The 27,102-nt window shown below is 32.8% G+C and overlaps 3 protein-coding genes and 1 pseudogene across 8 annotated transcripts; 2 read left to right on the top strand and 2 right to left on the bottom strand.

Annotated features, from left to right (window-relative positions):
• The first annotated feature begins 39 nt into the window (after nucleotides 1–39).
• On the top strand, nucleotides 40–8,143 carry LOC25501384 (pentatricopeptide repeat-containing protein At1g08070, chloroplastic). 6 transcript variants are annotated; one of them, XM_039828864.1, is made up of 7 exons: nucleotides 40–3,038; nucleotides 3,633–4,118; nucleotides 4,200–4,279; nucleotides 4,500–4,674; nucleotides 5,615–5,682; nucleotides 6,831–7,536; nucleotides 7,624–8,143. In XM_039828864.1, exon 1 carries the CDS (start codon nucleotides 352–354, stop codon nucleotides 2,155–2,157), a length of 1,806 nt encoding a protein of 601 aa, XP_039684798.1. In that variant the 5' UTR covers nucleotides 40–351; the 3' UTR covers nucleotides 2,158–3,038; nucleotides 3,633–4,118; nucleotides 4,200–4,279; nucleotides 4,500–4,674; nucleotides 5,615–5,682; nucleotides 6,831–7,536; nucleotides 7,624–8,143. The 6 variants fall into 6 exon arrangements, with proteins under 6 accessions (XP_039684798.1, XP_039684795.1, XP_024628531.1 ...); XM_039828861.1 differs by having other exon boundaries at nucleotides 4,412–4,674; XM_024772763.2 differs by lacking the exon at nucleotides 3,633–4,118.
• A 4,439-nt stretch (nucleotides 8,144–12,582) lies between these two features.
• LOC11445287 (cytosolic sulfotransferase 12) lies at nucleotides 12,583–13,838 on the bottom strand. The gene has a single exon (XM_003628690.4). It carries the CDS (start codon nucleotides 13,762–13,764, stop codon nucleotides 12,763–12,765), a length of 1,002 nt encoding a protein of 333 aa, XP_003628738.1. The 5' UTR covers nucleotides 13,765–13,838; the 3' UTR covers nucleotides 12,583–12,762.
• Nucleotides 13,839–18,088: 4,250 nt separating this feature from the next.
• LOC11446492 (cytosolic sulfotransferase 12-like) lies at nucleotides 18,089–19,349 on the top strand (annotated as a pseudogene).
• A 2,343-nt stretch (nucleotides 19,350–21,692) lies between these two features.
• On the bottom strand, nucleotides 21,693–25,786 carry LOC11443506 (translin-associated protein X). The gene is made up of 8 exons (XM_003628686.4): nucleotides 25,657–25,786; nucleotides 25,438–25,568; nucleotides 23,932–24,011; nucleotides 23,390–23,531; nucleotides 23,162–23,311; nucleotides 22,734–22,935; nucleotides 22,146–22,247; nucleotides 21,693–22,053 (listed from the first exon to the last, which is right to left on the bottom strand). The coding sequence occupies exons 1-7, from the start codon at nucleotides 25,733–25,735 to the stop codon at nucleotides 22,147–22,149; spliced, it is 885 nt and encodes a 294-aa protein (XP_003628734.2). The 5' UTR covers nucleotides 25,736–25,786; the 3' UTR covers nucleotides 21,693–22,053; nucleotide 22,146.
• Between the last annotated feature and the right edge of the window lie 1,316 nt (nucleotides 25,787–27,102).

Genomic DNA, 27,102 nt, shown 5'->3' with positions numbered 1-27,102 from the left:
AAGATCAAATCAAAGAACATTCAAGAAATAACCAATAATACATTATGATGCGACAAGAGCTTTGATTTGTATAATTATATCAACATCAGTACCTTCACAACTCAAATTAAAATTTGCTTTCTCATTCATACCATTGAACAATAACTTCTTATTTCTTAACACACATACTCTTTCTTTGCTGAAACACTAATCAATTAATCAATTTAAACCTCAGATGCTAATCCATGTGATTAAGAAATAAGAAGTGATGAAAAACTTGAAAACCGGTTCATGAAAAAACCGGTTCACGTCGAACTATACACACCAATGATCTATTCTTAAACCATAATCAACGGCCACAAATGCTCCCTAATGGTTGTGTTAAACCCAGTTCAAAGAATCGTAGAAGAAAAATTCATCACTCTATTACGTTCATGTAAAAACTACGAACGACTGCACCAGATTCAAGCCCAAATAGTAACACATGGACTTGAACACAACGATTTCGTTGCACCAAATTTCATCACAACGTGTTCACGTTTCAAACGAATACACCATGCACGTAAACTGTTTGATAAAATTCCCCAACCAAATACTGCCACGTGGAATGCAATGTTTAGAGGGTATCTGCAAAATGGGCATCACCGCGACACGGTTGTTTTGTTCGGGGAACTTAACCGCATCGCGGGGATGCCAAATTGTTTTACTTTTCCGATGATAATTAAGTCGTGTGGGAAGTTGGAAGGTGTGAGGGAAGGTGAAGAGGTGCATTGTTGTGCAACGAAACATGGGTTTAAGTCGAATTCGTTTGTGGCGACTTCGTTGATTGATATGTATTCTAAGAAGGGGTGTGTTGAAGATGCTTATAAAGTGTTTGGTGAAATGCATGAGAGGAATGTGGTTGTTTGGACAGCTATTATAAACGGTTATATTTTGTGTGGCGATGTGGTTTCTGGGAGAAGGCTTTTTGATTTAGCGCCCGAGCGTGATGTTGTAATGTGGAGTGTTTTAATTTCGGGTTATATTGAATCAAAGAATATGGCTGCTGCGAGGGAGTTGTTTGATAAGATGCCAAATCGTGATACCATGTCGTGGAATGCTATGTTGAATGGTTATGCTGTTAATGGGGAAGTTGAAATGTTTGAGAAGGTGTTTGATGAAATGCCTGAAAGGAATGTGTTTTCTTGGAATGGACTAATTGGTGGTTATGTTAAGAATGGTCTTTTTTCTGAGACGTTGGAGTCGTTTAAACGGATGCTGGTTGAGGGTCATGTGATTCCTAATGATTTCACGCTTGTTGCGGTGTTGTCTGCTTGTTCAAGATTGGGAGCACTTGATATGGGGAAGTGGGTGCATGTGTATGCAGAGAGTATTGGGTATAAAGGAAACTTGTTCGTTGGGAATGTGTTGATTGATATGTATGCAAAATGTGGTGTTATTGAAAATGCGGTTGTCGTGTTTAATTGTTTGGATAGAAAGGATATAATTAGTTGGAACACTATTATTAATGGATTAGCTATACATGGACATGCACCTGATGCGTTGGGTATGTTTGATAGGATGAAGAGTGAAGGTGAAGAACCTGATGGGGTTACTTTTGTTGGGATATTATCTGCCTGTACTCATATGGGTTTGGTTAAAGATGGTTTTTTGTATTTCAAATCAATGGTTGATCATTATTCAATAGTGCCTCAAATCGAGCATTATGGGTGTATGGTTGATTTGTTGGGAAGAGCTGGTCTTTTAGATCAAGCTTTGAATTTTATAAGAAAGATGCCAATAGAACCTGATGCGGTTATTTGGGCTGCATTACTTGGGGCATGTAGGTTATACAAGAACGTTGAGATAGCTGAATTGGCTCTACAGAGACTTATTGAACTCGAACCAAACAACCCTGCAAATTTCGTGATGGTTTCGAACATATATAAGGATCTGGGAAGATCGGAAGATGTTGCCAGATTGAAGATTGCAATGAGAGATACTGGGTTTAGGAAATTGCCAGGATGTAGTGTTATTGAGTGTAATGATAGTGTGGTGGAATTTTATTCCTTGGATGAGAGACATTCAGAGACAGAAAGTATATATAGGGTATTGAAGGGATTGACAATGTTGTTGAGATCACATGGATATGTTCCAAATCTCTCGGATGTTGCTCATGGATTAGGAGTGAGTGAATAATCCATTTTTTATGAAATGGCTCACTATCCAAAAGGTCCATAAGTTATTACTCAGGCGATAATCAGAGTTCTTTAAATTATGCTGGGACTGTTTTGAAAATCAATTTTGCGTCCTTTGAATTTGTGAAAGTTATGCGTGCAAAATCGCTCCGAAAATCCATATTTGTTGCAAAAATAAGTTCTGGTATATATGTGAAATGTAACAAATGTTCTGTTTTTAAATCTTGCCTTGAATTATGTACTAGTCAAAAAATGGTTTAACAATTTATACTTCCTCGTTCCATGTGCTGTCTATGCGTTCCTTCGTGGTATAATTCTGGCATAAGGTGGGGTTATGGGACCCTACTATTCATTCGGCCTTGCTGCTTCAGTATAACTCAGTTAGGGAGGTCATTTTTCCTGTCCTTGCCATCCTTCCAGATGACCATTCCAGGTAGTTTGAAATGCTTATATGGAGTATTTGTGCCACTCACAATAACATGGTGTGGAAGGGTGTGAAGGACTCTGTTGGAAGAGGTAGTGTCTCGTGCACAAGGAGTTTGGAAAGCATGGAATAGAGCACTTTTGAACACAGCAAGGCTGGTTCACCTCAGGTAGTGGCCCGGGGATGTTAAGTGGATGAAACCAGCGTTGGGGAATTTGAATTGTAAATTGACACGGGTTTTCATGAGAACCTTGGCATTTCCAGCTATGTTGCAGTTCTTAGGGATGATACAGGTGCTGTTTTCACTGTGTTTTGTGGTTGGTACCGTCCTTTGATAATGGTTCAAGAGGGAGAAGCTTTGAAATTAATGTATGCACTCAAGTGGGCTCAGGATCATAATTTGCAAAATGTGGAGTTTGAGATTGATTTCAAAATCTTAACAGATGCTGTCATTTAAGGTAGTCTTCCTATTTCTGAGTTTGGTTTAATTATTCAAAACCAGAAGGATATTATTAGTAGTTGTGCTTATTTTTTTGGTTTCCTTTATTCTTCGAGAAGAGAATTTGGTGGCTCACTCTTAATCTAGGATACCACCAAATTGACCTGTCCACGCTTCTGTTATCCTGTCCGATTGATTTTCTCAGATGAATACTAATGATATGCAATGAGTCTATTTTTCTGTTGCTATATGCTAATTGAGATGGAACGAAGTATGCTGATCGACTTATTGCTTTCTTTGACTGTTGAAAATGATAAGAGGCTAATTAGCAATAAGCCTGTTTGCTGTTATAAGAGTTCAAAAGAAGAAAAAAGACATCATATCATAATATTATAAATGGAACACAAACCTGCAAGTTTGCCCTAATTTAATCCTTTGAAAATCCATCATTTTCAACTGCAGTTAATCGGGCGGGAAAAATTTAATTAATGAGTTTTTGGGACAAAATTACGTTTATACCCTTATGTTGTAAAACTTGCATGTAACCATACATTGCTCGCCATGTTGGAGAATGGAAATTTCAAACCTGCTGCATCACGTTGTTTATGCTCAGGGGTCATGATGATAACTCCACATTGGACGGTGCACACTGCACAAGAGGTTGACCAATTGCTGCAAGCTTCTCTTTTCTTCCTTTCCTTCTATACAAGAGAAACAATCATCACCAACATAAATCCAAACCTAAGTGTCTTCTCCCTCACACTGTTTTCCCCTTCTTTATCGTCCTTTCCCTCACCTCCTTCTCCTTGCCACCATCCGATCTTCTTCTCTTTGTTCTCTGATTTTTCAAATTCTGTCTGTTCAAATTGTGAAACCTTCCCAAACCTTCTAATTGGCTTTCGGTGGGAAGAGGAACCGCAGAAAAAACCAGAAAGGAGACGAAGACCAGAATGAAGGAACCGCTCCGTCCTCCGATGAGTAAGAACAAAGAAAAACGATCTGAAATTCATGCTAAACTCGTCAGAAGAAGTTTTAGAAACATGCTAAGTCGAAAGCTCACGATGCTACTATTGAAAGAGCTATCGAGCTCGGTGAAGAGGTTCTCTCTCTCACTGAATGGCTGTTGTTGTTTTGATTGTTTGATTTTGATTTTGATTATTTTATTTCTGTGTTGTCGTAGCTTCCAGAGAAGAAGGTGCCGAAGACCTTGAAAATACAAGGGAAGTTGATGAAACTACCTGCAAGCCTGATGATGAAGAGGTTGAGTTTTTTGAATTTTGAGTGTTTTGAACTAATTTGAATATGAATAGATTAGATTTCAATGATGTGAGTGTAGAATATATATTTTGGTTATTGGTATAGTCATTTGTTATAATGTGAGGTTTGAATTAGGATTTTGAAGAGAAAAATCAACTATGATATGCTGCTAATTCCAGAGCATGATGATTAACGATCCACTAACCTTCTTTCACCATTAAAGATTTCAGATTCTCACCCTAAGCCTTCTGATTCACCATTGAGTCTTAAAGGTTCAATTACAGAAACCATCCGATTCAAAAACACTAATCCGTTTCGAAAAAGTTTGATTTCATCTTGAACCGCATCTCATCGTTTTCATCTCCGAGCCTTTTGGTTTTGCTCTTCTGTCCTCCAAGGTACTATCTATTTCCCTTTCGATTATCGATATTTTTTTAATGTTTAACAGATGCATATAAGAGATTTTTAACCATTCTGATGTTGTTATAGATTTTTCACATTTTTAGGTTGTGTGTATGTGTTAAATAATGGTTTTCTTGCATGTTCTTTTGACATATATGAGATGAATCTGTTAGAATTTTTTACCACTTCATGATTTTTAACAAAACCGATGTGACATCATATGCTACTTTCTATTATTTTTGAAGCATGTGTCTGTGTTTGTGAATAATTGACATTTGTGAGAAAAAATCTGTTTTGTGTCTGTTTGTGATTCTCAAACACATTCTTATTTTCTATTTATCTGTTGAATAAAGGCCAGTTGATGGATATATGTTTTATTAAATGAATGTGATAAACATGTTGATAGCTTGCTGCATTTTTTTACTTCACCATACCCTGCCTAAGGAAGTTCTCGCAGAGTTTAAGCCTATTCTGATGTATAACAAAATTTATGAAATGGAAAAAACGCCTCTTTGGTCGTAAAAATTTGAATTATCGCTTCATTCATACATTGCCTAACATTTAACAATGGTGGGGGAGTGGGAACTATTACATGCTTGTGGCAATTTTGGATGATGTTATAAGAATCATGCAAGAGTGAATTTTGTAGCAACATCTCCTTTGATACTAAGCTATTTGAATATGGCTCTTGCTAAATTGTGGTTCATAACCAAATCAACAAATGGAAGATGGTTAAGGGAGGATCTTGATAAAAATGTAGGTATTAATGTATCATAAAGCCTTCTAATTGTCTGTTATATGAAATTCATATATTTGTATTTATTTAGTTTTAATATCAGTTGTTTATTCTTTAAATTGTGAAGGATATAATATGTTTGAAGTTTCTCTATTTGGTATTACTTATATTGTTTTTTGAATGTTGAAAACTTGAAACAGATCAAATGGAATCATTACTTGAATAGCTGCCGGAAGCTGTCGACAAAAAGCTATAAAAGACAATCAAGGTAACTTATAATTGGCTTTGACTTAGAATGATCTCTCTTTTTTTGAAGGCATTATAACTGAGGCTGACATATTTTCAATTTTTTCCTAACATATATGTGATGACTCTTTTGAAAACAAAAAGAGAATTGATGAGGAAGTGAGTTTTGCAGTCACACTCACACCCACACTTCTAAAAAAAAAAGAACCTTTGCTTATGTCCACCAAGTGTCACCTGTGAAGTCTTTGAATGAAGTTTGCAGACCTTATGGCGCATATGATATCCTCTATAGTTACTAAGATCAGCTTGACAACCATCCGCAAGACTTGAAACTATCTGAGTTCCATTGTTAATAGCTCTAGCTTTCTTAGATGACCCTGAAGTTGAAGATGATGAAGATGTTATTTTGGTAAATCCACCAACATCTTTGGACTTTGTAAGCCCTGATTCAGCGCTAGAATTTCCAACATGGCCAAGCTTCAAATCAACAAAAAATTCATTAGCACACATTGAGAAACAAACAAAACCATAGAGAATATTCCATATACTGTCATGCCATGGGCGCCAAAATACTTCATCATTATTAAGAAACAAAACAATATAGAGAATAGAGCACACGTTAAATAGGCATAGCATAGGTATAATCATGCTTGCTACATTTATTCATTCATTTGGCTCAAGAATGCATCTCATCATCATCTCTTCTCTACTAATAAAGCACTAGTAATTCTTCTTTCTATTTAAAGTGAGTAGCATATTCTTGAGAGGTAGAATCATAAACCATATCACGCTTAGAAAACTTTACCATACACTTAGAAAACTTTACCATGTATGCCAAAGACTAGCTAAACGGTCAAATGATGGCACGCTAAAAAACTTTCCTTATCAAACGATCAAATCATTCCTACTATAGCTAAACATGGCACACTTAGAAAACTTTACCATGTATCCCAAAGACTATGTAGTTTCTTCTCTGAAAGGTATGGTTAGCACTTGAATTTGTTTCTGCTATAATGTTTGTGCTGCAACCGCTTTGAATAAACTCAGTGCTGAATATTGCACCTAGACTTTGTTCCCGCAAATTTATGTTCAAGTTCAGATTGTTTCTGTTATAAATATTCCAAATAGTCATCTTATATGTGCACTTTTCATCACCTATTATCATTTCAGGGTAATGCTGGTCTAGAGATTGACAGAGCTGTTATAAGGGACTTAATTAATTTGAGAACGTTTCACATGGAGTATGACATGTGCTCTGAGTGGTTATACCATTAATCTTTTTTTCCCTTCAATATGTGACAATGTTTGTTATATGAGTCATGTTTGTGTTTTCGAATACATCATGGATAATGTTTGGTTTAAGCTTTTAAACACGTAATATAAACCCACTTTTATGTGAACACACTTTTAATGCAAACACATCTTTGATCCTCAAGAAATTATAGCATTGCTTTCATGTTTTGTTGGAGACTTGGTTGGTTGTTATAATGGAGGCTCCATTTGATGTATAAGATACTGAGTTGATACAAACAAGAATGAGTTTGAGGTGGCTGTCAAAAAGAGGAACGAGAAAGTCTATTTTACTGACGGTTGGACATTTTTAAAGAATTTTAATGGGCTTTTGGCTGGTACTTGGATCACTGTCATTTTTGAAAATCGACACCTTTTTCTGTTTGAAGTTAGGAATATACATGGAGATGAGTTGGTGTATCCTCAAAGCACTCCTCCACAAAGAATGTTGTTGCAGAACCATAGTGCTCATGCGTACGTAAATTCCTTCATACCATATGGTTCTTCTGCCCTTTTACTTCCCACTACCTTTTATAACACAATTGATTAGGAGTTAACCTCTTCTGACGTTACTTTTGGAATGTTGGTGAGTTGTATGATTGTTTCTTGCAGTTTGATTGTTGGTCATTAATCTCATGATCTTTAATTTATTATGTTATTTGTCTATATGCAGAATTTGAATTGGCTTGGCTTTTGTCAATCTGCATTTCGGGCTGGGAAAACTGAATCAACTGTCATTGATTGCCTGGGCTATACTTGGAAGTTGTTTACGGATTTTTGTCATGAACAGTTGTCATGTGTTTTTTCTGGTGAATGGCAAGCATTGTGCAGCGCGCGTAAGTTGATTGAAGGAGCAAAGATCAAATTAGGTGTCACGGGAGCAGCTAACAATAGGGTTGTCTATCTTTGTGCGCCTCCAATGTTGGTGCTGAGAACAAAAATGCCTCCATCTGCAAGCATTGGAGAAAATGGTCCATCTTATCAATTTAAGCAGTATTTCTGGAAGAATTAGTAATATTAATTATGCGGCTTCATATTTTTGTTTTCAAAGCATTATAGAGTGGTTCTATTCTGAGTTGAGAAATGTACTCTTTTGGTTGTGTGTACTTTTTACCACTTTAGTGATTTGATGATAAAGTAATCAACAAATTGTGAGATGTACTCTTATTATTTGCCTTGTGTACTTTCTGCTACGAAGTTGGGTATTAAGGAAATACTATCATTATCTTTGGTATGAGTAGTCTTTGATATGCTTTCTATTTGTTACTTCATATGCTATCAATTTTGAGTTCATGCATATGAGTTAAATTCTCATAATTATGAGATTTGGAATATTATTCTTCCCTTATGAACTTTTTCAATTCTTTGCATATAAGAAAAATAGTGCTTCAGTTATGTACTTCATAAGCTATCAATTTTCATCCTGCATCTGTTACAATTAAGAACATGTGTCAATTGCCCTGCAGCTGTTACATCCAATTTAAGTAGAAAAAAATGAAACAAATTTATACTATCAGTTATATAGTTTTTCCCCTGCAACATCTGTTGTCAAGATTCAATTAGACATAGTGAAATTGACTCTAGTACATTATACTTTCTTATGACTATGCTTTATTGTATTATTTTGTCAACGTATAAGAAAAAAAGAAGAGATTTAATCCAATAGAAGAAAGACATATATACAAACAATTTATTTAATGGAAAAATGCTCTTTAGCATTTGCTTAGTTTGGATTTTCATTGACAGCATGCCTTTTGAGCCTCCCAAATTGTTCAAGTTTCTTACAAGAAAGTTATGACATATATCTTGAAACAATAAAAAAATGTCCCTAATAAGCTATGGCTCTCAATACATCTCGACTTGACCTCAGATGTGCAGCAGATAGTATTGCTTGATATAGGCATCACATGTATTATTACCTATTAAGTCCTTTTTGCATCTAAAATCGTATATTTTGAGTTATCAAAACCTGATATCGTGATCATAATGGTTTGCCCCTTGATTTGCTTATAACAGCTACTTTAGTAATTAGTAACAATTGTAGACCATGTTTTATATCAAAGTTTTGAAGACAGCTATCACTTATTAAGGATAATCTCAAGTCTGTGGCAAAACTATTTTGGCTGAAGAAGGAACTAATCATATGATAGTGTCTCTAACATATGCTTAGTTTGAAGTCCTTTATTAGCATGATATGAGATTAAAAACCTTGACAATAATGCAAGGCGCCTCTTATAGAGTAGACCATGTGTTTAATAGTGCAAGGCGCCAAGGCCTCATGCTTGCTTCATTTGTTCACTCAATGGACTCACATACCAGCTTCTATGTTAGTTATAACACTATAGCCTACCCTATGTCAAGACTCAAGAATGCATTGCCCTTCCATGTTAATTATAACACTATAGCCTACTCTATGTCAAGAATGCATTGCCCAAAAAAATGTAATCAAATTCATAGGAACGTGCACTTCTACATGATGATCAAGATCTTCTTCTATATATGATGAAGATTTGAAATGTATCAAGCCTATGCATTAGATGCAGCAGTCACGCATCATTGGATTTCATCGCCAAAACTCAAATTTGTACAACAATAATAATATGTGCATCTTTTTTAGTTCTATATCCATATTTTATGGAGATATTAGTGGACAACAATAATAAAAGTCAAGGCGATCTCTTAGACATCCTGGAAGTATATCTACTGTACAATCATCTTTCTCTCATGGACAACTATATGTGCTTCCAAGGAAAGGCTTGAAGATCCCTGTAATTGACGAAAAAAAATTGAAGATGTAGATGTAATGTCAAATGTAGTTTACCGATGCGATATTGGAATGAAGTTTCAATTGTAATATATTTCACATTATTTTAATATATATTCATGTGATATTGTAGTTCTAAATTGCTAATATATCATGCTCATCATTGACCCGTGCGATAGTACTGGTCACGCGATCTAGTCATATATAAACGTGTAATACAAAATCTGTATAAGGACAACCCGGTGCACTAAAGCTCCCGCATACGCAGGGTTCGGGAAGGGGTCCCACCAAGAGAAATTACAAGCATTAGTGCCAAATTTATAAATAAAAAAAGGAAAATAATTACATGCTTCTCACACCATAAAACAAAGATACCATCTTCATAAATTCATAATAATAACCTTCAGTAATTCTGTCACACTCTTGTAAAAAAAGAAAAGCAATTCTGCCACACAATAAAGAAATAATGATGAATTGTAACAAGTGAAAAAGTAGTATTTAAGTTGAAGGTGGCGGTGTGGTTATTTGCGAAAGATGGAGAAATTTCTCAATTAGGGCTTTCATATCTGGTTTTTTTCCTTCTTCCAAAAGATGGCGAGCTTCAAAGCTCATGATCATGCTTGATAAGGTCACAACCAAAATAAATAATATGATTAGGGATTTATTTGGAGCCATAGCTTGATAAATTGCAAGAGCTAATTAAGTATAAGGAAGGAGAATGAATATTTTCTTTGAGATTTTATGAGAAGAAAGGGATAATGTTTGTTCTTATATAGATTTGTGGGAGGGTATTATTGATCCAACGTGTATGGCATGGTCTAAATAAGAAGAGGACGGGGTTATTTTTGTCAGGATATTGTCTGCTTGTGCTCATATGGGTTTGGTTAAAGTTGGTTCTTTTTTTTTTTTTGTATTTCAAATCAATGGTTGATCATTTATTCAAATGTGCCTCAAATTGATCATTATAGGTGTATGGTTGATTTTTTTGGGAATAGCTGGTCTTTTAGATTAAGCTTTGAGTTTTATAAGAAAGATGCCAATCGAACCTGATGCGGTTATTTGGGTTGCATTACTTGGTGTATGGTTGCTTTTAAAAAGAAGAGCAGTTTTCAAAATATTATATATGACACACATTATATATTTTGGGACAGCTTTCTTTGTCTCTATATTTATTAATTAAAAGCATGAGAATGATAACCTGTGCCCCAAGGACAATGGTTACGCATCTAAAACAAGTAAATTTTCATGAAAAAGTTGTGTAATTATTATTTTATCAAAAGTAATATCTTATATTTCCAAAACAATTTTTATTTGTAGATTCTTTAACCATTGTCTTGAGGGCACCAGTTAGCAAGGGGTGCATAAATTCATAAATGGTTTTGGAGTACAACTCACAGAAACTATTTCCACAGCAAAATGGTTTTGGCATAATTTTATACAAAACATACTATGATATATGCAGGGTGCTGGAAACCATTAAGTACATCTAATGGTTTTGGAATACAACTTACATAAACCATTTTTGGATTTATGCAGGGTGCATAAGGATTTCCTTATGCACCATAACTGCAGCCGTTAGCAAGACCCTTAAAAACAATAGAGAGAAAAAAGAAAATCAAACACTAGTGATTCAGTTTGAATAATGAGGCGACACATTGTACATTGTGCAATCATCCTTGAAAATGAAAGACAAAGGCAGATGTTGTGTGCAATGTGAGAACAAAGAGAAGAAGACAACACACATTACTACTGATGATCATGTAACAACAGGCAAGAAACCGTGCTGTTAACTTTGACATGATTTTTTTGAGGAATCTTTGACATGATTTTATCACACCAATTCAATAACATCTCATGATCTTATATAATATAGAAATACTGTTGTTTTAAAAATTGTTCATTTAATTTCTTAAAAACTTTAAAAAAAAAAAAAAATTTGTCAAATAGTCTATAACAGTAAAACTCGTATATATTTTGTAAAAAAAAAAAAAAAAAAAAAGTAAAACTCGTAGACTAAATTAAAAAAAAAAGAGTATCGTAGGTTTGAATCTGTCACTCCAACGTATAAATGTGTTGAGTCTTTTGCCATCTAAGCAGTGGTAATGTGACATTCAATTCAACATTTCTTATCTTAGGAAAATATTAAAATTTATTGGATTTTGCTAATGAGTGTCTTTAAGATATTTTTTAATGATACTAAATTAAGATATTATTTTTTTAAAAGTGAAATATTTCAATTTTCAATGCACTAATTACACAATTTTTTGTAAAAATTTACAATTTAAGGTCATTAAAGAGTGCCACAAAATATTGGTTAACTTTTTTCAAATTTATACTCATTCTGTCTCATATTATGTGACCTAATTGACTCTGTCACGTATGTCAATACACAGTTTTGAATTTAAATATCTTTAATAACATATTAGAAAAAATTGTAAAATTTGATATTTTAAAAAAATTTATCGTGACGAATCTAACAAGATCTTATATGCTATATTTCGTATTTATATATTTGTAAATAAATAAGGTCAAAGCATGTTATATGAATAGTACACTTTTTTAAATTAGGTCATTTAAACGATACAGTTGACCCTTTTATGTATACCAAAGCACAATTTAGAATTTGAATAATATGTTAGAAAAAAAAATAATTTAATATCTTAAAAATATTATTCGAGACGAATCCAACAACATATATATATATATATATATATATATATATATATATATGTTATATTTTGTTCTTGTAAAATAATAAGCTCAAAACATGTTATATGGATATTACATATTTTCAAACTAGGTCGTTTAAAATAGGACTCGGGTATATAATATATGTCATTGGATTGTTATTTGCATGCAACAACATCATATCAAAAAAATTCAAGAGCAGGTAAATTCATTGACCAAAGTGAAATCACACAAAGAAAAGCCAAAAGGAATATCCAAGAAACAAAATGATTTCCCAACAGAAACAAGCTGAAAAAAGAAAAGGTACAAAGGAATTAGGAAAAGCCAATCAGCCATAAAGTGAACAGAATTTCTCAAAATCTAAAAACTCAACCCATGTTTACCAAATTTCTCTTCGACAACTATGTTTAACTGCTCAACCATTTTAGTTGTGAGAAGATTTTTCCAATCTCCAACTTTGCCAAGACGGAAAAAGTTCTTGTTTTCAATTTCCGACGAAATTTTCCCGTTCTTATTGATCTCCAAGTTGCTAAGCTTCTCAAAACTACACAAATGTAATATATCATCAACCACACCATTGGATTCTTCTTCTTCGGAGAATGGACACCCCAAAAACTTAGCAATCTCTTTCAAAACAAAATTAGGTTTCATTTTCATTTCTTCATATTTCAAAAACATAACCTTCTCCGGTCTTTCCAAGCTTTCCTTCCAGTATCCTAATACATGATCCCAAAACGGTCCATAAGAAGTTGTTCCTCTACAAAAACTCTCAAAAGCCTCTTCTAATGGAAGTGTTCCTCTACTTTGTTCTCTTAGCTTGTTTGAGAAATGCCAAAGTGAAACAAAAGTGTCTTTAGGATCTCTACAAAGATACACCACCTTACAGTTGGACTCTTTCAAAGATTTTGGCAACAAAACATAAGGATTGTGTGTGGAGAAGATTCTTGGAGGGGATAGTGAATTGAGTTCAGGAACAATATCAGTTTCATAGTAAAGGTTAATCTCCATGAAAGGAACAAGAACATGAGGGTTGGAAGTGAGTAAAGGATGATTTTTATGAATATTTGGATATTTGTTACGGTTTATCAAAGCAAAAGTCAATGCTTTGAGCCAAGTGGTACCTGATTTGGGATTTGTAACTAAGATAATATCTGTATCAATGGCTTGAAAGTGCTTTTGAAAAGATAAAGCACCTTGGAGAATCTTGGGAGCAAACCAAAATCCTTGATATTCATGAAAGGTGGGATCGATCCACCCTTCTACTAATGGCAAGGTTTGTATCAAGTCCTTGCATTCTTGCCCTAAGTCATCTTCTTTCAAGTATTTTGGCAGAGTAGGGTTTTCATCACTTGATTTTGTCATGGTGTTTGTGGGTCGGTAGTTAAGGTTTAATATGGAAGCAGGAGATAAAACTAATTGGTTTCTTGGTTGGCTATCGTGAAAATTGATTCATATATATAGTAGTATAAATACACTATATATCTTTTAAAAATATTAGATTAGATGTAAGAGTTGATGGTGAAAAAAATTTAAGTGAAATGACTCATTTTTTAAATCTTTTCAGAGGATAATTATTTGGATCTTGCTAACCAGTATCTCAGGGGTACGGATTAAGGAAGTCAATAAAAAAAATTAAATTAAAAAAGATATTTTTTAAGCTTTTAATACATTACTTACACAACTTTCAATGTAAATATTATCATATTTGATTCTTTAACCAAATGTCCCAGAGACACTAGTTAGCATTTCTCTAATTATTTTACTTAATAGCTTTCACTTCATTGCATACCTTTCAAATTGGAGAAAAAGTAAACACAGAGGGGATGATATAGAATAAGGTTAAATAAGTAAATGATTCACTTAAATATATCAATATTTGATTTTAGTTTCCATAAAATATTATTTAGGCTTTTGGTCCCTCTGAAATTTTTCATTCATGAAATCAGTTTCTACTTTTTCGTCAACTTATGTCTAGCCATAATATTTTTTAGTGAAATTTTTTCAAGAATGTGTAGAATATTATGAAAATCTCTCTAAAAAAATTCATATTAAATTTATGTTTTGTTAAAAAATCCTTTTTTTTTTTTTGGAAAATATTTTATGAAGACTAAAAGCAAATGTTGATATATTTAGGAGGATCACTTACTTATTTAACCCGTATAATGTATTATATCATGTTTCATGTGGCTCTAGCTTACATTTATTTATTTTACTAAAAAAGGCAATACATTTATGAAACCTATTATTTTTAATGGGCACGAAATAGTACTATCAAATAAAAAAAAGGGCACGATGGGAACGAGGGACACGAGGTAGTAATATGTGTGTGTGATGTTTGAGAGCATCAAACCATTTCAATAAAATAAGATAAAAAGAGTACAAAAAGAAAAAAGAAAAGGGGACTAGGCAAATCCTTATAAAGATCGTGATTTTATAAAGATCGTGATTTTGACATATTCATTGAATATTGGACAAATGTTTAGTTAGCAATCACTGTGATAAGAAGATCGTGAATTCAACTCCATCCTCTAACAACTACACCCTCCAGTCATTATTATAAGCAAAAATCAACATTTTAGATACATTCATAAAATAATATATGTAGTCTTTATTATAAATCACATACATCATTTAATGAATGAATTTAAAATGTTAATTTTTGCTTATAATAGTGATCGGAGAATGTACTAATTAACGAAGTTGGCTATTTGACAAAATAAAACACTTAATTAGCAATTCAAACTTGCACAAAAAACAATTAGATAGATACTTAAAAATTAAGCTACCAATCCAAACCCAAACTCACATGCACCACGTGCTACTCACGTTTCCAAACCCATTTATACCACTTTCTCTTTTCCTGTCGGACACGAATCCAAGAGAATTGTTGTTCCTACATTTGGTTTGGCTATGCCACACGAGTAAATTACTCAAATGCCCCTCGGCAGTTAACTGTCGAATTATGAAACCGGCTGCAGTTAACTGCCGAGGAAAACTTCGGCAGTAAACTACCGAGGAAAACTGAAAACTTCGGCAGTTAACTGCCGAGGAAACCTCAAATCTGTTTTTTTTTTTATTTTTTTTATTTTTTGAGAATATTCCGCGATCTTTATCATTTTTGATTGATTTTTCTTAATAATTCGTTTTTAATTTATTGATTTGCCTTCCTTATTTATTTTAATTGTATTACTCCTTTAAATTTAATTTTTTTTGTTATAACTGCTTTGATCTTCAATAATAGTGAATATTTTATTTCCAAAGAACTTTCACGGAATTTTCTTCTTTTATTTCCTTTTTACGGAAATATTCACAATTATTTTAATTGTATTACTCATTTGATCTTCTTCTTTTTTGCCTATTTTATTTCCAAAGAACTTTCACGAAATTTTCTTCTTTAATTTTATTTCCTTTTTCTTTGTTTTAGGCTTAACATTTAAGTCCTCAAAAAACATTTCAATAAGTGTAAAAATTAAGTATTTGAATATTGTTTTGCAAATTACTTAAATAAAAAAAAAAATCTTTGTACACAATTATTTTAATGTAGAAAATATAACAACATATTATACCTTAAAAAAAATTGTTGTGCACAATTATTTTAACGATTTTTTTATTGTTATTTGTATTTAAGTAATGTGCAAAACAATATTCAAATGCTTAATTTTTACACTGATTTAAATGTTATTCTTATTAAGATATATATACACATAAGTATAATACTGCAATTGTTTAAAACGTACCAAAATAATGATTGAAACATTCAAAATCAATAAATATTATTAAAGACAATTTATGGTTTTTGTCAAAAAAAAAAGTTTGTTATTAATGATAATTTATGGATTTTGTCAAAAAAAAAAAAAAACAAGTTTGAGGTTTCCTCGACAGTTATCTGCCGAAGTTTTCAGTTTTCCTCGGTAGTTTACTGCCGAAGTTTTCCTCGGCAGTTAACTGCAGCCGTATTTCTAAAACTTCGGTAGTTAACTGCCGAGAGGTATTTGAGTAATTTACTCGTGTGGCACAGCCAAACCAAAAGTGGGAACAGCAATTCTCCGAATCCAATTGTGGTTGTTATCTTGATTATAAGTAAAAAATTCTACTTCTTCAACAAAAAAAAGTAAAAAATTATATATTTCTGAAGCAATAAAAACAATCATGAATTAAAAAAGAGAAAATAACAAAAAGGGTAAATGATAAAGAGAAGAAAGAAAAAAGTGAAATCTAAAATTCTTTTTAAATAAATTTAGATCACCTCTAACTTGAGAGTTGTGTTGTGCTGCCTCAAGAAAAAGTTTTCAGTGTTTTTTCGATTTAAACCTTTTCAATTTAAATGTAGCAACAATAAACCTTTTCAAGATAGTGTTCATTATTTAAATCGACCTCATCTTGATTCTTGACCTTCCAAAAACTTCTGATATGGTAAATATTTTAGTTGCATTTTATTTGAGTTTATCTTATAGCATGGGCACCTGTAAAAATGTTTATGAGAACTATATGAAAATGGTTTATGTATCATTCACAAGTTAATTTCAATTTCTTGCAAAAATAAAAATAAAAATTTAGTAAGTTCTTTGGAATAGATTTTTACTATACAAGAATATAGTTCTATCACATTCCAAATTAGTGGTTAATGTTTACTCCTCCTCATTCCTAATCCTAGTAAAAAAATGTAACCTGCAGAAACAAATATGCTACACACTAGGAGCACACATTCACCATGTTTTTTTCCTTTCAAAAACCAAATTCATTAAATAACACATACTAGTGAAACAAATTAACAAAATACCAATAACAATTTAGGAAACTAAACAAACTGCACACAATTCAAACAAACCATGTGAAATAGGATGCAAGTGTAACTCAATGAAAATTAAGCAACTCTCAACCTTTTCCTGTCTTATTAACCTCCAAACTACTCATCTTCTCAAAACTACACAGATCTAATATATTTTTTTTTTCATTTCAAATTTATAAACTAGTTCAACCACTAATTTTATCATACATTATAAATTCAATAAGTTATCTTATCTGCTATCAATTGTTCCTTGTAAACTAGCTTAATAGCCATTCATTATTTTTTTAGGGCTTAATGATATGTTTCGTCCTTGCAATTATGGGTCATTTAAAAATTGGTCCATGTAATCGTTAATCCTGAAAAATTACCTTAATCATTTAAAATTTCATCATTTGACCAACTTAATCACTGTCACGTCATCAAATTAGAAAAATTGCATGGGAATGGGCAAAAATACCCTCGTCATCCATTCGTGAATTGATATTTTTACCCCTGTCTTCATCTTCTTCTCATAATAAAGACGAGGGTATTTTTGTCCATTCTCATGTCATTTTGCTAATTTGATGACTTGATAGTGATTAAGTTGCTCAAAGATGAAATTTTATATGATTAAACAATGCATGAGTAATTTGTCAGAATTAGCGATTGCATGGACTAATTTTTAAATGACGTTTAATTGCAAGGACGAAACATATCATTAATTTTTTTTTTTAAGTAAAGAACGTGATTAGCATATGGCATGTGAATATGGATTGCTAACTTAACTTTTACTTTTGGTGTAATTGGTTTTTGTGTATCTTTGGATTGCTAACTGACTAATGTTTGTGAACGAAGTGATCCCCCACCGCCACCGTGCGTCCTTCAAAGCCGCACCGCTATACTAGGATATAGTTTAATAAAATAATATATTGAATTCAGTTTTGAAAAAATTATGCACCGAATAATATTGAGCATCTACAAATGAATCATTCCCTTAATTGGGTAGGAACTATACTTATATGAATCAACTTCAAGGATATGTGCACCATTGCCAACTAAAAACAAACGTTTCTATTTCTATCATTTCAATATTAAGCTTTGACTACCCATAACCATGGTAAAATCAAGTGATGAAAACTCTTTTGTAGCCAAATACTTGCAAGATGATGACTTAAGCCAAGAATGCAAGGAGTTGATACCCACCTTGCCATCAGAAAAAGCCTGGATTTTAACCCACACCTATCAATATCAAGGATTTTGGATTGCCACAAAAAAATTTCAAGGTGTTTTATCTTGTCAGAAGCACTTTCAAGCCCTAGATTCAGATATCATCTTAGTTACCGCTCCCAAATCAGGTACCACTTGGCTCAAAGCATTGACTTTTGCTTTGCTAAACCGCAACAAATATCCAATTATTCATAACAACCATCCTTTGCTCATTTCCAATCCCCATTCTCTTGTTCCCTTCTTGGAGATTGACCTTTACAGTGATAAAGACTATGTTCCTAACCTTAACTCTTTATCTCATCCAAGACTCTTCTCCACACATATTCCTTGTGCTTTGTTGCCAAAATCTGTGAAAGAATCAACTTGCAAGGTTGTGTATCTGTGTAGAGATCCTAAAGACATGTTTGTTTCACTTTACTTTGGCATTTCACAAACAAGGTAAGAGCACAGAGTAGAGGACCACTTCCATTAGAAGAGGCTTTTGAGAGTTTTTGTAGAGGAGTGAGTTCTTATGGACCCTTTTGGGAGCATGTATTAGGATATTGGAAGGAAAACTTGGAAAGGCCAGAGAAGGTGATGTTTATAAAATTTGAAGAAATGAAAATGAAACCTAGTTTTTATTTGAAAAAGATTGCTGAGTTTCTGGGTTGTCCATTCTTTAATGAAGAAGAATCCAAGGGCATGATCGATGATATATTAAATTTGTGTAGTTTTGAGAACTTAAGCAACTTGGAGGTCAACAAGACCGTAAGAGTAGCAACAGGTGTTGAAAATAAAGCTTTTTTTCGTCGTGGCCAAGTTGGAGATTGGAAAAACCTTCTCACAGCTGAAATGATTAAGCAATTAAACACTATCACCGAAAATAAATTGGGTAAACATGGGTTGAGTTTTTAGATTTTTGGAGTGTTTGTTTCAAGTCTAAGAATAACATTGCGGAGATTAAGTTTTTCAAGTGAGAGAAACTTCAACTTATCTTTAAGCTTTCTTTCTCCTTCATTCATCGATGAGGGGCGGTTTTAGGTTTTTTTCTTTCCATTTTCTTTCAATTTAAATAAGTGATTTTTACATATATCAAGTTTTTCCTTTTATGTATTTTGTAATTTCGTCGTCTAAGTGTGCCATTGTGTTGTTCGTCGTCTTGTGCGACATTTGATTTCGCGTCTTGTCGTGGTGTTCATTTAATTCCTATTGAAAGATCAACTTCAGTTAGTACAAATTCAATTAATGATTTGGGCGTCAACATTGCAGATTTGGAAACATGGTATTTCAGTGATTTAGATTTTATCATATTATTTATAGACATTTTGTCTTTATATGTTATGAACTTGGGTGTTATGAGCTTGTTTGCAGATTCACCCTTTACGATTTTAATGATGTTTGTATCTGATGTACTCTATCAATTTGAATGAATGAATATTATTTTATTTTTGTCAAAAAAAAATAACACTCAGAAGATTAAACGGAAATCAAATGAGTATACTCATATTTACTCTCCATATAAGTGTCGAGTCTCTATGTACACATTAATTATTTATAAGTTTTAACATTAGTACTTAATAAATATTCAATTTCTTCCATCTTATAAGAAATATGGGAATTATTTTGATATATGAAATCACCTATAAGTCCAATGAGTCTGCAAAAATAATATTCTTTTAATGGTTATATTTATCCATATGTGAGTACAAGTATAATGAGCAAGACGAACTAAGAGATCATTCAATCAATTTTGTCAAAATAATTTGCTAGTTCTGAACTATTTTCCATTCTAGCTACTTCAGCCATGTTTAAAAAATACTTTTAAGCTACCCTTTTTCCTATCAAACAGAAATGAGAAAGAAATTAAGTTACAAAAAAGAAATTGAACAGGTAGTAATGGGTAGGGTATTAATATGTCACACTCAACCCTAAAAATAAATTTATGACATATAGCAGATCTAAACCTTAAATTTTTTAATCGGATCAGACTTAAACTTTGCAAAGTCTAACTAGTTTCAGCATATTTCCAAATTTAATGAATGGGTTGGAGAACACGAATAACACATGGTGCATGTAAATATGGATTGCTAACTTAACTTTCACTTTTAGTCTAATCGATTTTTGTGTAACTTTGGATTGCTAACTAAGTACTAACTAAGTAGTATAGTAGTAATCTAAATATATTGAATTCGATTTCAGAAAAACTTGTGCAACAAACCAAGTATTATAAAGCATTTCTAATGGGTCTTTCCCTTATTTTTATGGATAATGTTTCATGAACACCCTTTTTTCATTGTACCATCCCATGTTAGAGTGTGTGTGAGACAATATATGTGAGTTTTTTGTGTGTATGGAAACCACATGAACACATGTCGCAATTGTCTGTGGATGTACAAGTGGTACATGCCACCTAAAGTGGTCTTGTATCACTACTTTTTATTTTACCGGATATTCTTCCTTTATTTAGCACCAAACTAATAGCATTTTAATTGTGGGGTCAACTTTTGCAACAAAACAAAAAACAAAAAAAAAACTTGATGTACACCATGTCAAAATTAAGTGATGAAAACTCTCTAGTGGCCAAATTAAGTGATGAAAACTCTCTCGTGGCCAAATACTTGCCAAAATCAGTGAAAGAGTCAACTTGCAAGGTAGTGTACATGTGTAGAGATCCTAAAGACATTTTTACTTCACTATGGTATTTCACAAACAAGGTAAGACAACAAAAAGTATACGAAGACTTTCAATAGAAGAGTCATTTGAGAAATTTTGTAGAGGGGTGTACTTGTTTGGACTGTTTTGGGAGCATGTATTAGGATATTGAACGGAAAGTTTGGAAATGCCAGAGAAGGTGATGTTTTTGAAATATGAAGAAGCGAAAATGAAGCCTAGTTTTTATTTGAAAAAGATTGCTGAGTTTTTGGGTTGTGGATTTTCTATTGAAGAAGAATCCAACGGCATGGTTGATGATTTATTAAATTTGTGTAGTTTTGAGAATCTGGGCAACTTGGAAGTCGATAAGACATGAAGAATATCATCTGGTGATGAAAATAAAGCTTTTTTCCATCGTGGACAAGTTGGAGATTGGAAAAATCTTCTCACAACAGAAATGATTGAGCTGTTAAACACTATCACCGGAAACAAATTGTCCAAACATGGGTTGAGTTTCTAAATTTTTGAGGTGTTTGTTTGAAGCCTAGGAATAACATTCCCGAGAATAAATGTAAATCAAACGAGTATACTCATTTTTACTCTCAGTATGAGTGCCGATTCTCGTATGTACACATTACTTATTTACAATTTTTAACGTTAGTACTTAATAAACATTCAATTCCTTCAATCTTATAATAAACATGGGAATGGTTATGGAATCAACTACAAGATCCAATGAATCTGCAAAAATAATATTCTTCTAATGGTCATCATTCATGATCCACCATAAACCACTTCTAAAGGCGGTCCTAGCTAGAATCAGCCTTGTACTGTCTACATGTCAAAACAAGGCTTGGACATACCTAAATTATCGTCTAATTAAAAAACAAAAACAAAATATTCCTATGGTAGCATAGTTATATTTTTATGCCAAAGTGTCTTTCTTTAGTCTCAAAGGAGACTAGTAAGAATCACCGTAAATATCACTCATCTACATAAATTTCACTTTGTTTCCAATTCATGACCTGTACAAGATAAAAAAATGTCTTTTCATTAATTTGAAAGGAAGAAATAGCAAGAGTCCTAAAGTAAAATCAAACTGAGAATAATGAAATACCTCATAGTTCAATATCAGGAACTCCCACTAAGAAAGAACTTGGATCATTTGATCCCAGAAGTGGTATATACTCTGATCCTCTGACATGAACACTAAAGCAAGCTACACAAACAACATCTATTATCAAGATTTCGTGCAAAAACAGTATATATGTTAGACAGTATTCTCTCTGATCACTTCACTTTCTATTAGGGTGGGAAGAGGAAAAATCGTTATTCCATATTGAGTTTTTTATACAAATCCAAACTCATTAATATCAACATTTCTATTGATTTTGCATAGGGTTTTATCAGGAAAATAAGAGAAATAAAGATGATAAACAGTTAAGGGTATTATAGAAAAAAGTCATAATTCCATTAGAAGTAACAAAATTTACTGGTTTGTCTTGGTATGTGCAAAATACCCTTAAAACAACAAATAAGAAGGAACGGATGGAGTATCATTATATTCAATGGAAGACAATATGATATGTTTTTCCGATCAGTCACAAGACTATCCCATTCATACCTCGATTAAGATATTCAGGCGTGTCAATTTTAGATAGAAAAATTAGTATTACAAACAGAAAGTTGAAAACCAATACATTACCGTTCTCTATTTTCATTACACTTTGGAGCATGGTTTCCATCTTTGTTTTCATATCAGAACTGTCATCCATATGTGGCACGACGAGCGTAAGCTCCCTGTATATATCACGCGCAAAGCTGCATATTTTCTCAGCAAATTCAAGTTCACCATCTGATATCCTACCAATAGCCAAACGCATCAGCTCTCCAGTCAAATCTGCAAGCTGTAATATTGAGAACAATAGGAGAAAAATCATAATTATTAAGTTGAACGCTTGTTTCGTCTTAATAGAGATTACCAAAGGAAAAATAAAGGCCAACAGAATTATAGAGATCGTCACAACAAATCAAGCACTTATGATTCCATTGAAATGGCCATTGTTAAATGTTATATCTACTACTCAACGACGTGAATAGAACGCTAAGATAATAAAAGGGGGAAAGAAATACCCCTAATATATAGTCAAGGATGTTTATCTGCAGAGGCTGAAGAGAAGGATCACTTAGCGGTAACAATGTTTTATTTATCTCATCAAGCTTCAAAAGAGTTCCGTTTTTACAGAAACTGCAGAAAGTAGCTGCTTCGACATACTCCTGTATCTGCAAATACCCACAACAAGTATATCAGATAAAATGTATTTGATCTTAAACAATGAAATTAAGTAACTGAAAGTATACCCCGGGTGAGTAGGCTCGTCTTAGCTTCCAAAAATCAGTTCCCTGCAATTCTTTGACTAGTCGAGACACGTGCTGGTTTGTCACAGCAGCTAAATCCTTTTCTGCTTTCTCAAGTACTTCATCTTTGTTGTATTTACTCATCCTTGTTAAAAATATTAGAAAATAGTATGCCGGTAAGACCAAGAAGATAATGATCACATGTAACAGTATATCATTAAACATTGTGAGTAATACTTGGAATCATATTTCACCCTTTGTTATGGAAAAAGAATTCATTAAGATAGCAAGGTCTTCTGACTCATTTCATTTTCATATTCAAAAGCGAAAGGGGTAGGGGGAGAGGGAGGACAAGTATAAATTCTGAATGTGAGGGAAAATACAGAACAAATAAAGCATGGAAGACAAACTAATTCATGCAAAGACCATGAAATGTATAATTGATAAAAATTCAGTTCATCCAAATTAGCACACTAAACAGTTACAGATCCAACTACACACACACACAGGCATTAAGAGAGTGAGATGTAAAAGTGGTAGGTAACCTGTGCACTTGAAATATGACCTTTTTGCTATTCATTGTTATATCTCGACTTGCTTTGACCACTCTTTCCCGTTTATCATTCTACAAATACAGGTTAACAGCGTCTCAATAACAGCAAATAGCATCGAATGGTATGCAGCTATATTGTAAAGGGAATGAATATACAGGATATTCATAGCTTACCCAATATCTCTATATACTTCCAAGCATTCAATTTCAAATTATTGCAAAGTCAGCTTCGAAATATTATCATTGAATCAAATTTGTTATATGAAAGGGCAGTATGCAGTATGCTTCAAATCATTTTGCTATAAAATCTTAGATGATTAATGAATCCACTACTCTCATAAAGGTGAACAATACAGTAAAATAAATTTTGAGGGAAGAGGAAGATGGAGATTCTCTCGGATAAAGCCTTCCACTTCATTATACTAGTCCTTTGGTACGGACAAAAGCTGACAGAAGGAACAAACATATACATCCAAAAGGTTTAAGACCTCAATATTCCCATTCCATATACACTAATCAACAGTTAACCATCTTTCAAATTTTCCCGGGTTACCCTAATCAACAACCAAAAGGCATGTCAATATAGACACCGTGCATCTGAGTTACACCTCTGAAGTCAAGAGATCGAGATCCTTTCTCTAATGGGTTCCACATTCTACCTTTGTTAGGATTTCAGTCGATACTAACAAATTACCAGGGGAATATCTTATGGCGATGTGCATGTGAGGCAAGCATCAGCATATATTCTAAATAACTGTACGTTATAGACGAAAAGGTACATCTAATCATCTATGCCCCTGCTAAAATAGCTTCTTACTTAACTGTCAAAGTATTCATTGCAAGTACCCCCTGTGCTCTCCAAATGTAGTCAAATATCAGTGATTGTGGCATTATAGTGTAGTAGAATTTTAACAGACCACTATTGTTCCGCAATAAACAATTTAGTACAAAGGGCCTGTTTGGATTAACTTATTTGAGCTTATCTGCTGGTATAAGTTTTGTCATATTATTTGGGAGAGCTTATGAAAACAAGTTGTGACATTGTTCATAAGCTATTTTCAACTTATTTTCATAAATTCCCCATAGCAGCTTTCAAAATTAATGTAACTATTTTTCATCTTTTGCTATAGAAATACCTTATACATAAGTGCTTATCATGATAAGCGATTCAAAGCTTGTGCTATTGTGATAAGCTGTTTATCCAAATATGGCCAAAGTGTTGTCAGATATCGCCTTTTGCAACGCGAAAGCATAATAAAATTGGAACCATTGAAACAAGGATCTAAAACTAATTAAAAACCTAAATGAGAATAACCATTTCTCAAAACCTTTCCACTCCCACACCCCAGATAAAAAAATATTAATAAAAATCAAATCTTTAGGCATCAAAACAATAACCCATGAGCTAATTTGTTCACTGATTTCCAAAATGAACTCACATTCATGCAATGAATATTAAAAAGCTAGAAAATTTAAAATGGAAGATAAGAAACATTACAAGGTTATTGAGATATTCGGTATATTTGGTAAATGGTTCCTTCATAGCAGAATCTGTGACAGTGGCAGTGTCAGTAGCAATGGACATTGTTTTTGGTCTCTTTGATGTGTTCTGGAAGTTGGTTCCTGTAACTGTTGAAAACCCAAAATCGAAAAATAATAAGTATTAATTAATGTAAACTAGAGAGAGAGAGAGAGAGAGAGAGGGAGGTTTACATACTTTGATGGAGACGTTGAGTTTTTTCGGAAGCCATGAAAAGAGAAAGTCTGTGAAATGAAGATGAAAAGGAACGCAACATCTGTTCAGTTCTTCCTAGGACACCTAAAACCCCTACTTTAAAACCCAATAATTAATTAAAAATAAAATATTAAGAAATATTTTTAAATTTTTTAAAGAGATCTTTAATTATTGGTACTCTCTTCAATTTAGGCCATAAACTATATAAATAGTAGTATTAAAAATAATTGATGAAGTATACAAAGTTCATCAATTTTGTTATGTCAAATATTAAATTGAAAACTTGTATATATTCAAGGGATTAAATCGCCGTATTTCATCAATTGTACAAGTAACCTTCAGTTTGTTAAGGATTGTTTTGAATGTTTCATCTCATGATGTGTTGAGTAGGAGATTAGAAAGCATAACTCTATACATAAAATAAAGATAAAGGTAAAATGATAAAATAAAATTAAAAAAAACGTGAAATAAGTTTGTTTGATTGGTTTGATGCAGCTAATTAGAGTTACGAACTTAGTTTTTATAACAAAAACGATGTTTAGTAACCAAACAATATGATAATATATGGTGATGAGGTAGCGTCTATTTCCTAAACCTTTGTTCGATTAGTTTTGCGCGTAGTGTGTTTCCCTCATTCATGGAATCGTGGCACTTCACGTTCGGATTTGTGTCTACTCCTTCACCAGTGGCAAAGCTTAAAATAATTTCGAGTGTGGGTCAATTTTTTAACACGTGAAAATTTATATTTGTTTTTAGGGAAGGTGTAAATTTATATGTTTTTATTAATTAATTAGAGTGACTATTAATTTTTTTTCATAGAACATCATTTAAACTAATGTTTTAAGAATATTTTAACATAAATATTATATAATTTTTACTTTATTACACATATACTTTTAATTGAAAAAAAATTGTGCTTTATTTATTGGTAAGCAATATAGCATTATATATATAATAATCAAAATCAAGTTAAACCACATAGTTGTTGTACTGATGGGAAAGAACTTGTTGATTACAATTGCGTGTGCACAAGTTCAAAATCTTTTTTTTTTTTTTTAAAAAGCATAAGAAATTAAAAAAAATGGCAGGTTGAGTCAAACTGCAGATAAGAATCTACAAAACACCTCACCTTAACTGCTAGAATACACTTCTGACCTGATATATTTGACGTAACATATTATATGTATAACATAATTTCATATTCTAATATGTGTATATACCTATTAAAAATGTTTTTTTTTTAGGATTAGGGTGGGCCGTGGCCCACCCTGGCCCATAGGCAACTCCGCCTCTGTCCTTCACGACATAATTTGTTGACAATGTACTTGGTGCACAACTCTACTACAAATGTGTTTCTTCCCTCATCCTTCTTTGATGCTAGTAGGGCTACAAACAAGGAACATGAGTTGTTGTGTCGTCGTCCAATCC

Source organism: Medicago truncatula, chromosome 8 (genome assembly GCF_003473485.1).
Source record: "Medicago truncatula cultivar Jemalong A17 chromosome 8, MtrunA17r5.0-ANR, whole genome shotgun sequence".
NCBI classification, from domain to species: domain Eukaryota; kingdom Viridiplantae; phylum Streptophyta; class Magnoliopsida; order Fabales; family Fabaceae; genus Medicago; species Medicago truncatula.
This window is presented reverse-complemented; position numbering and strand designations above follow the sequence as displayed.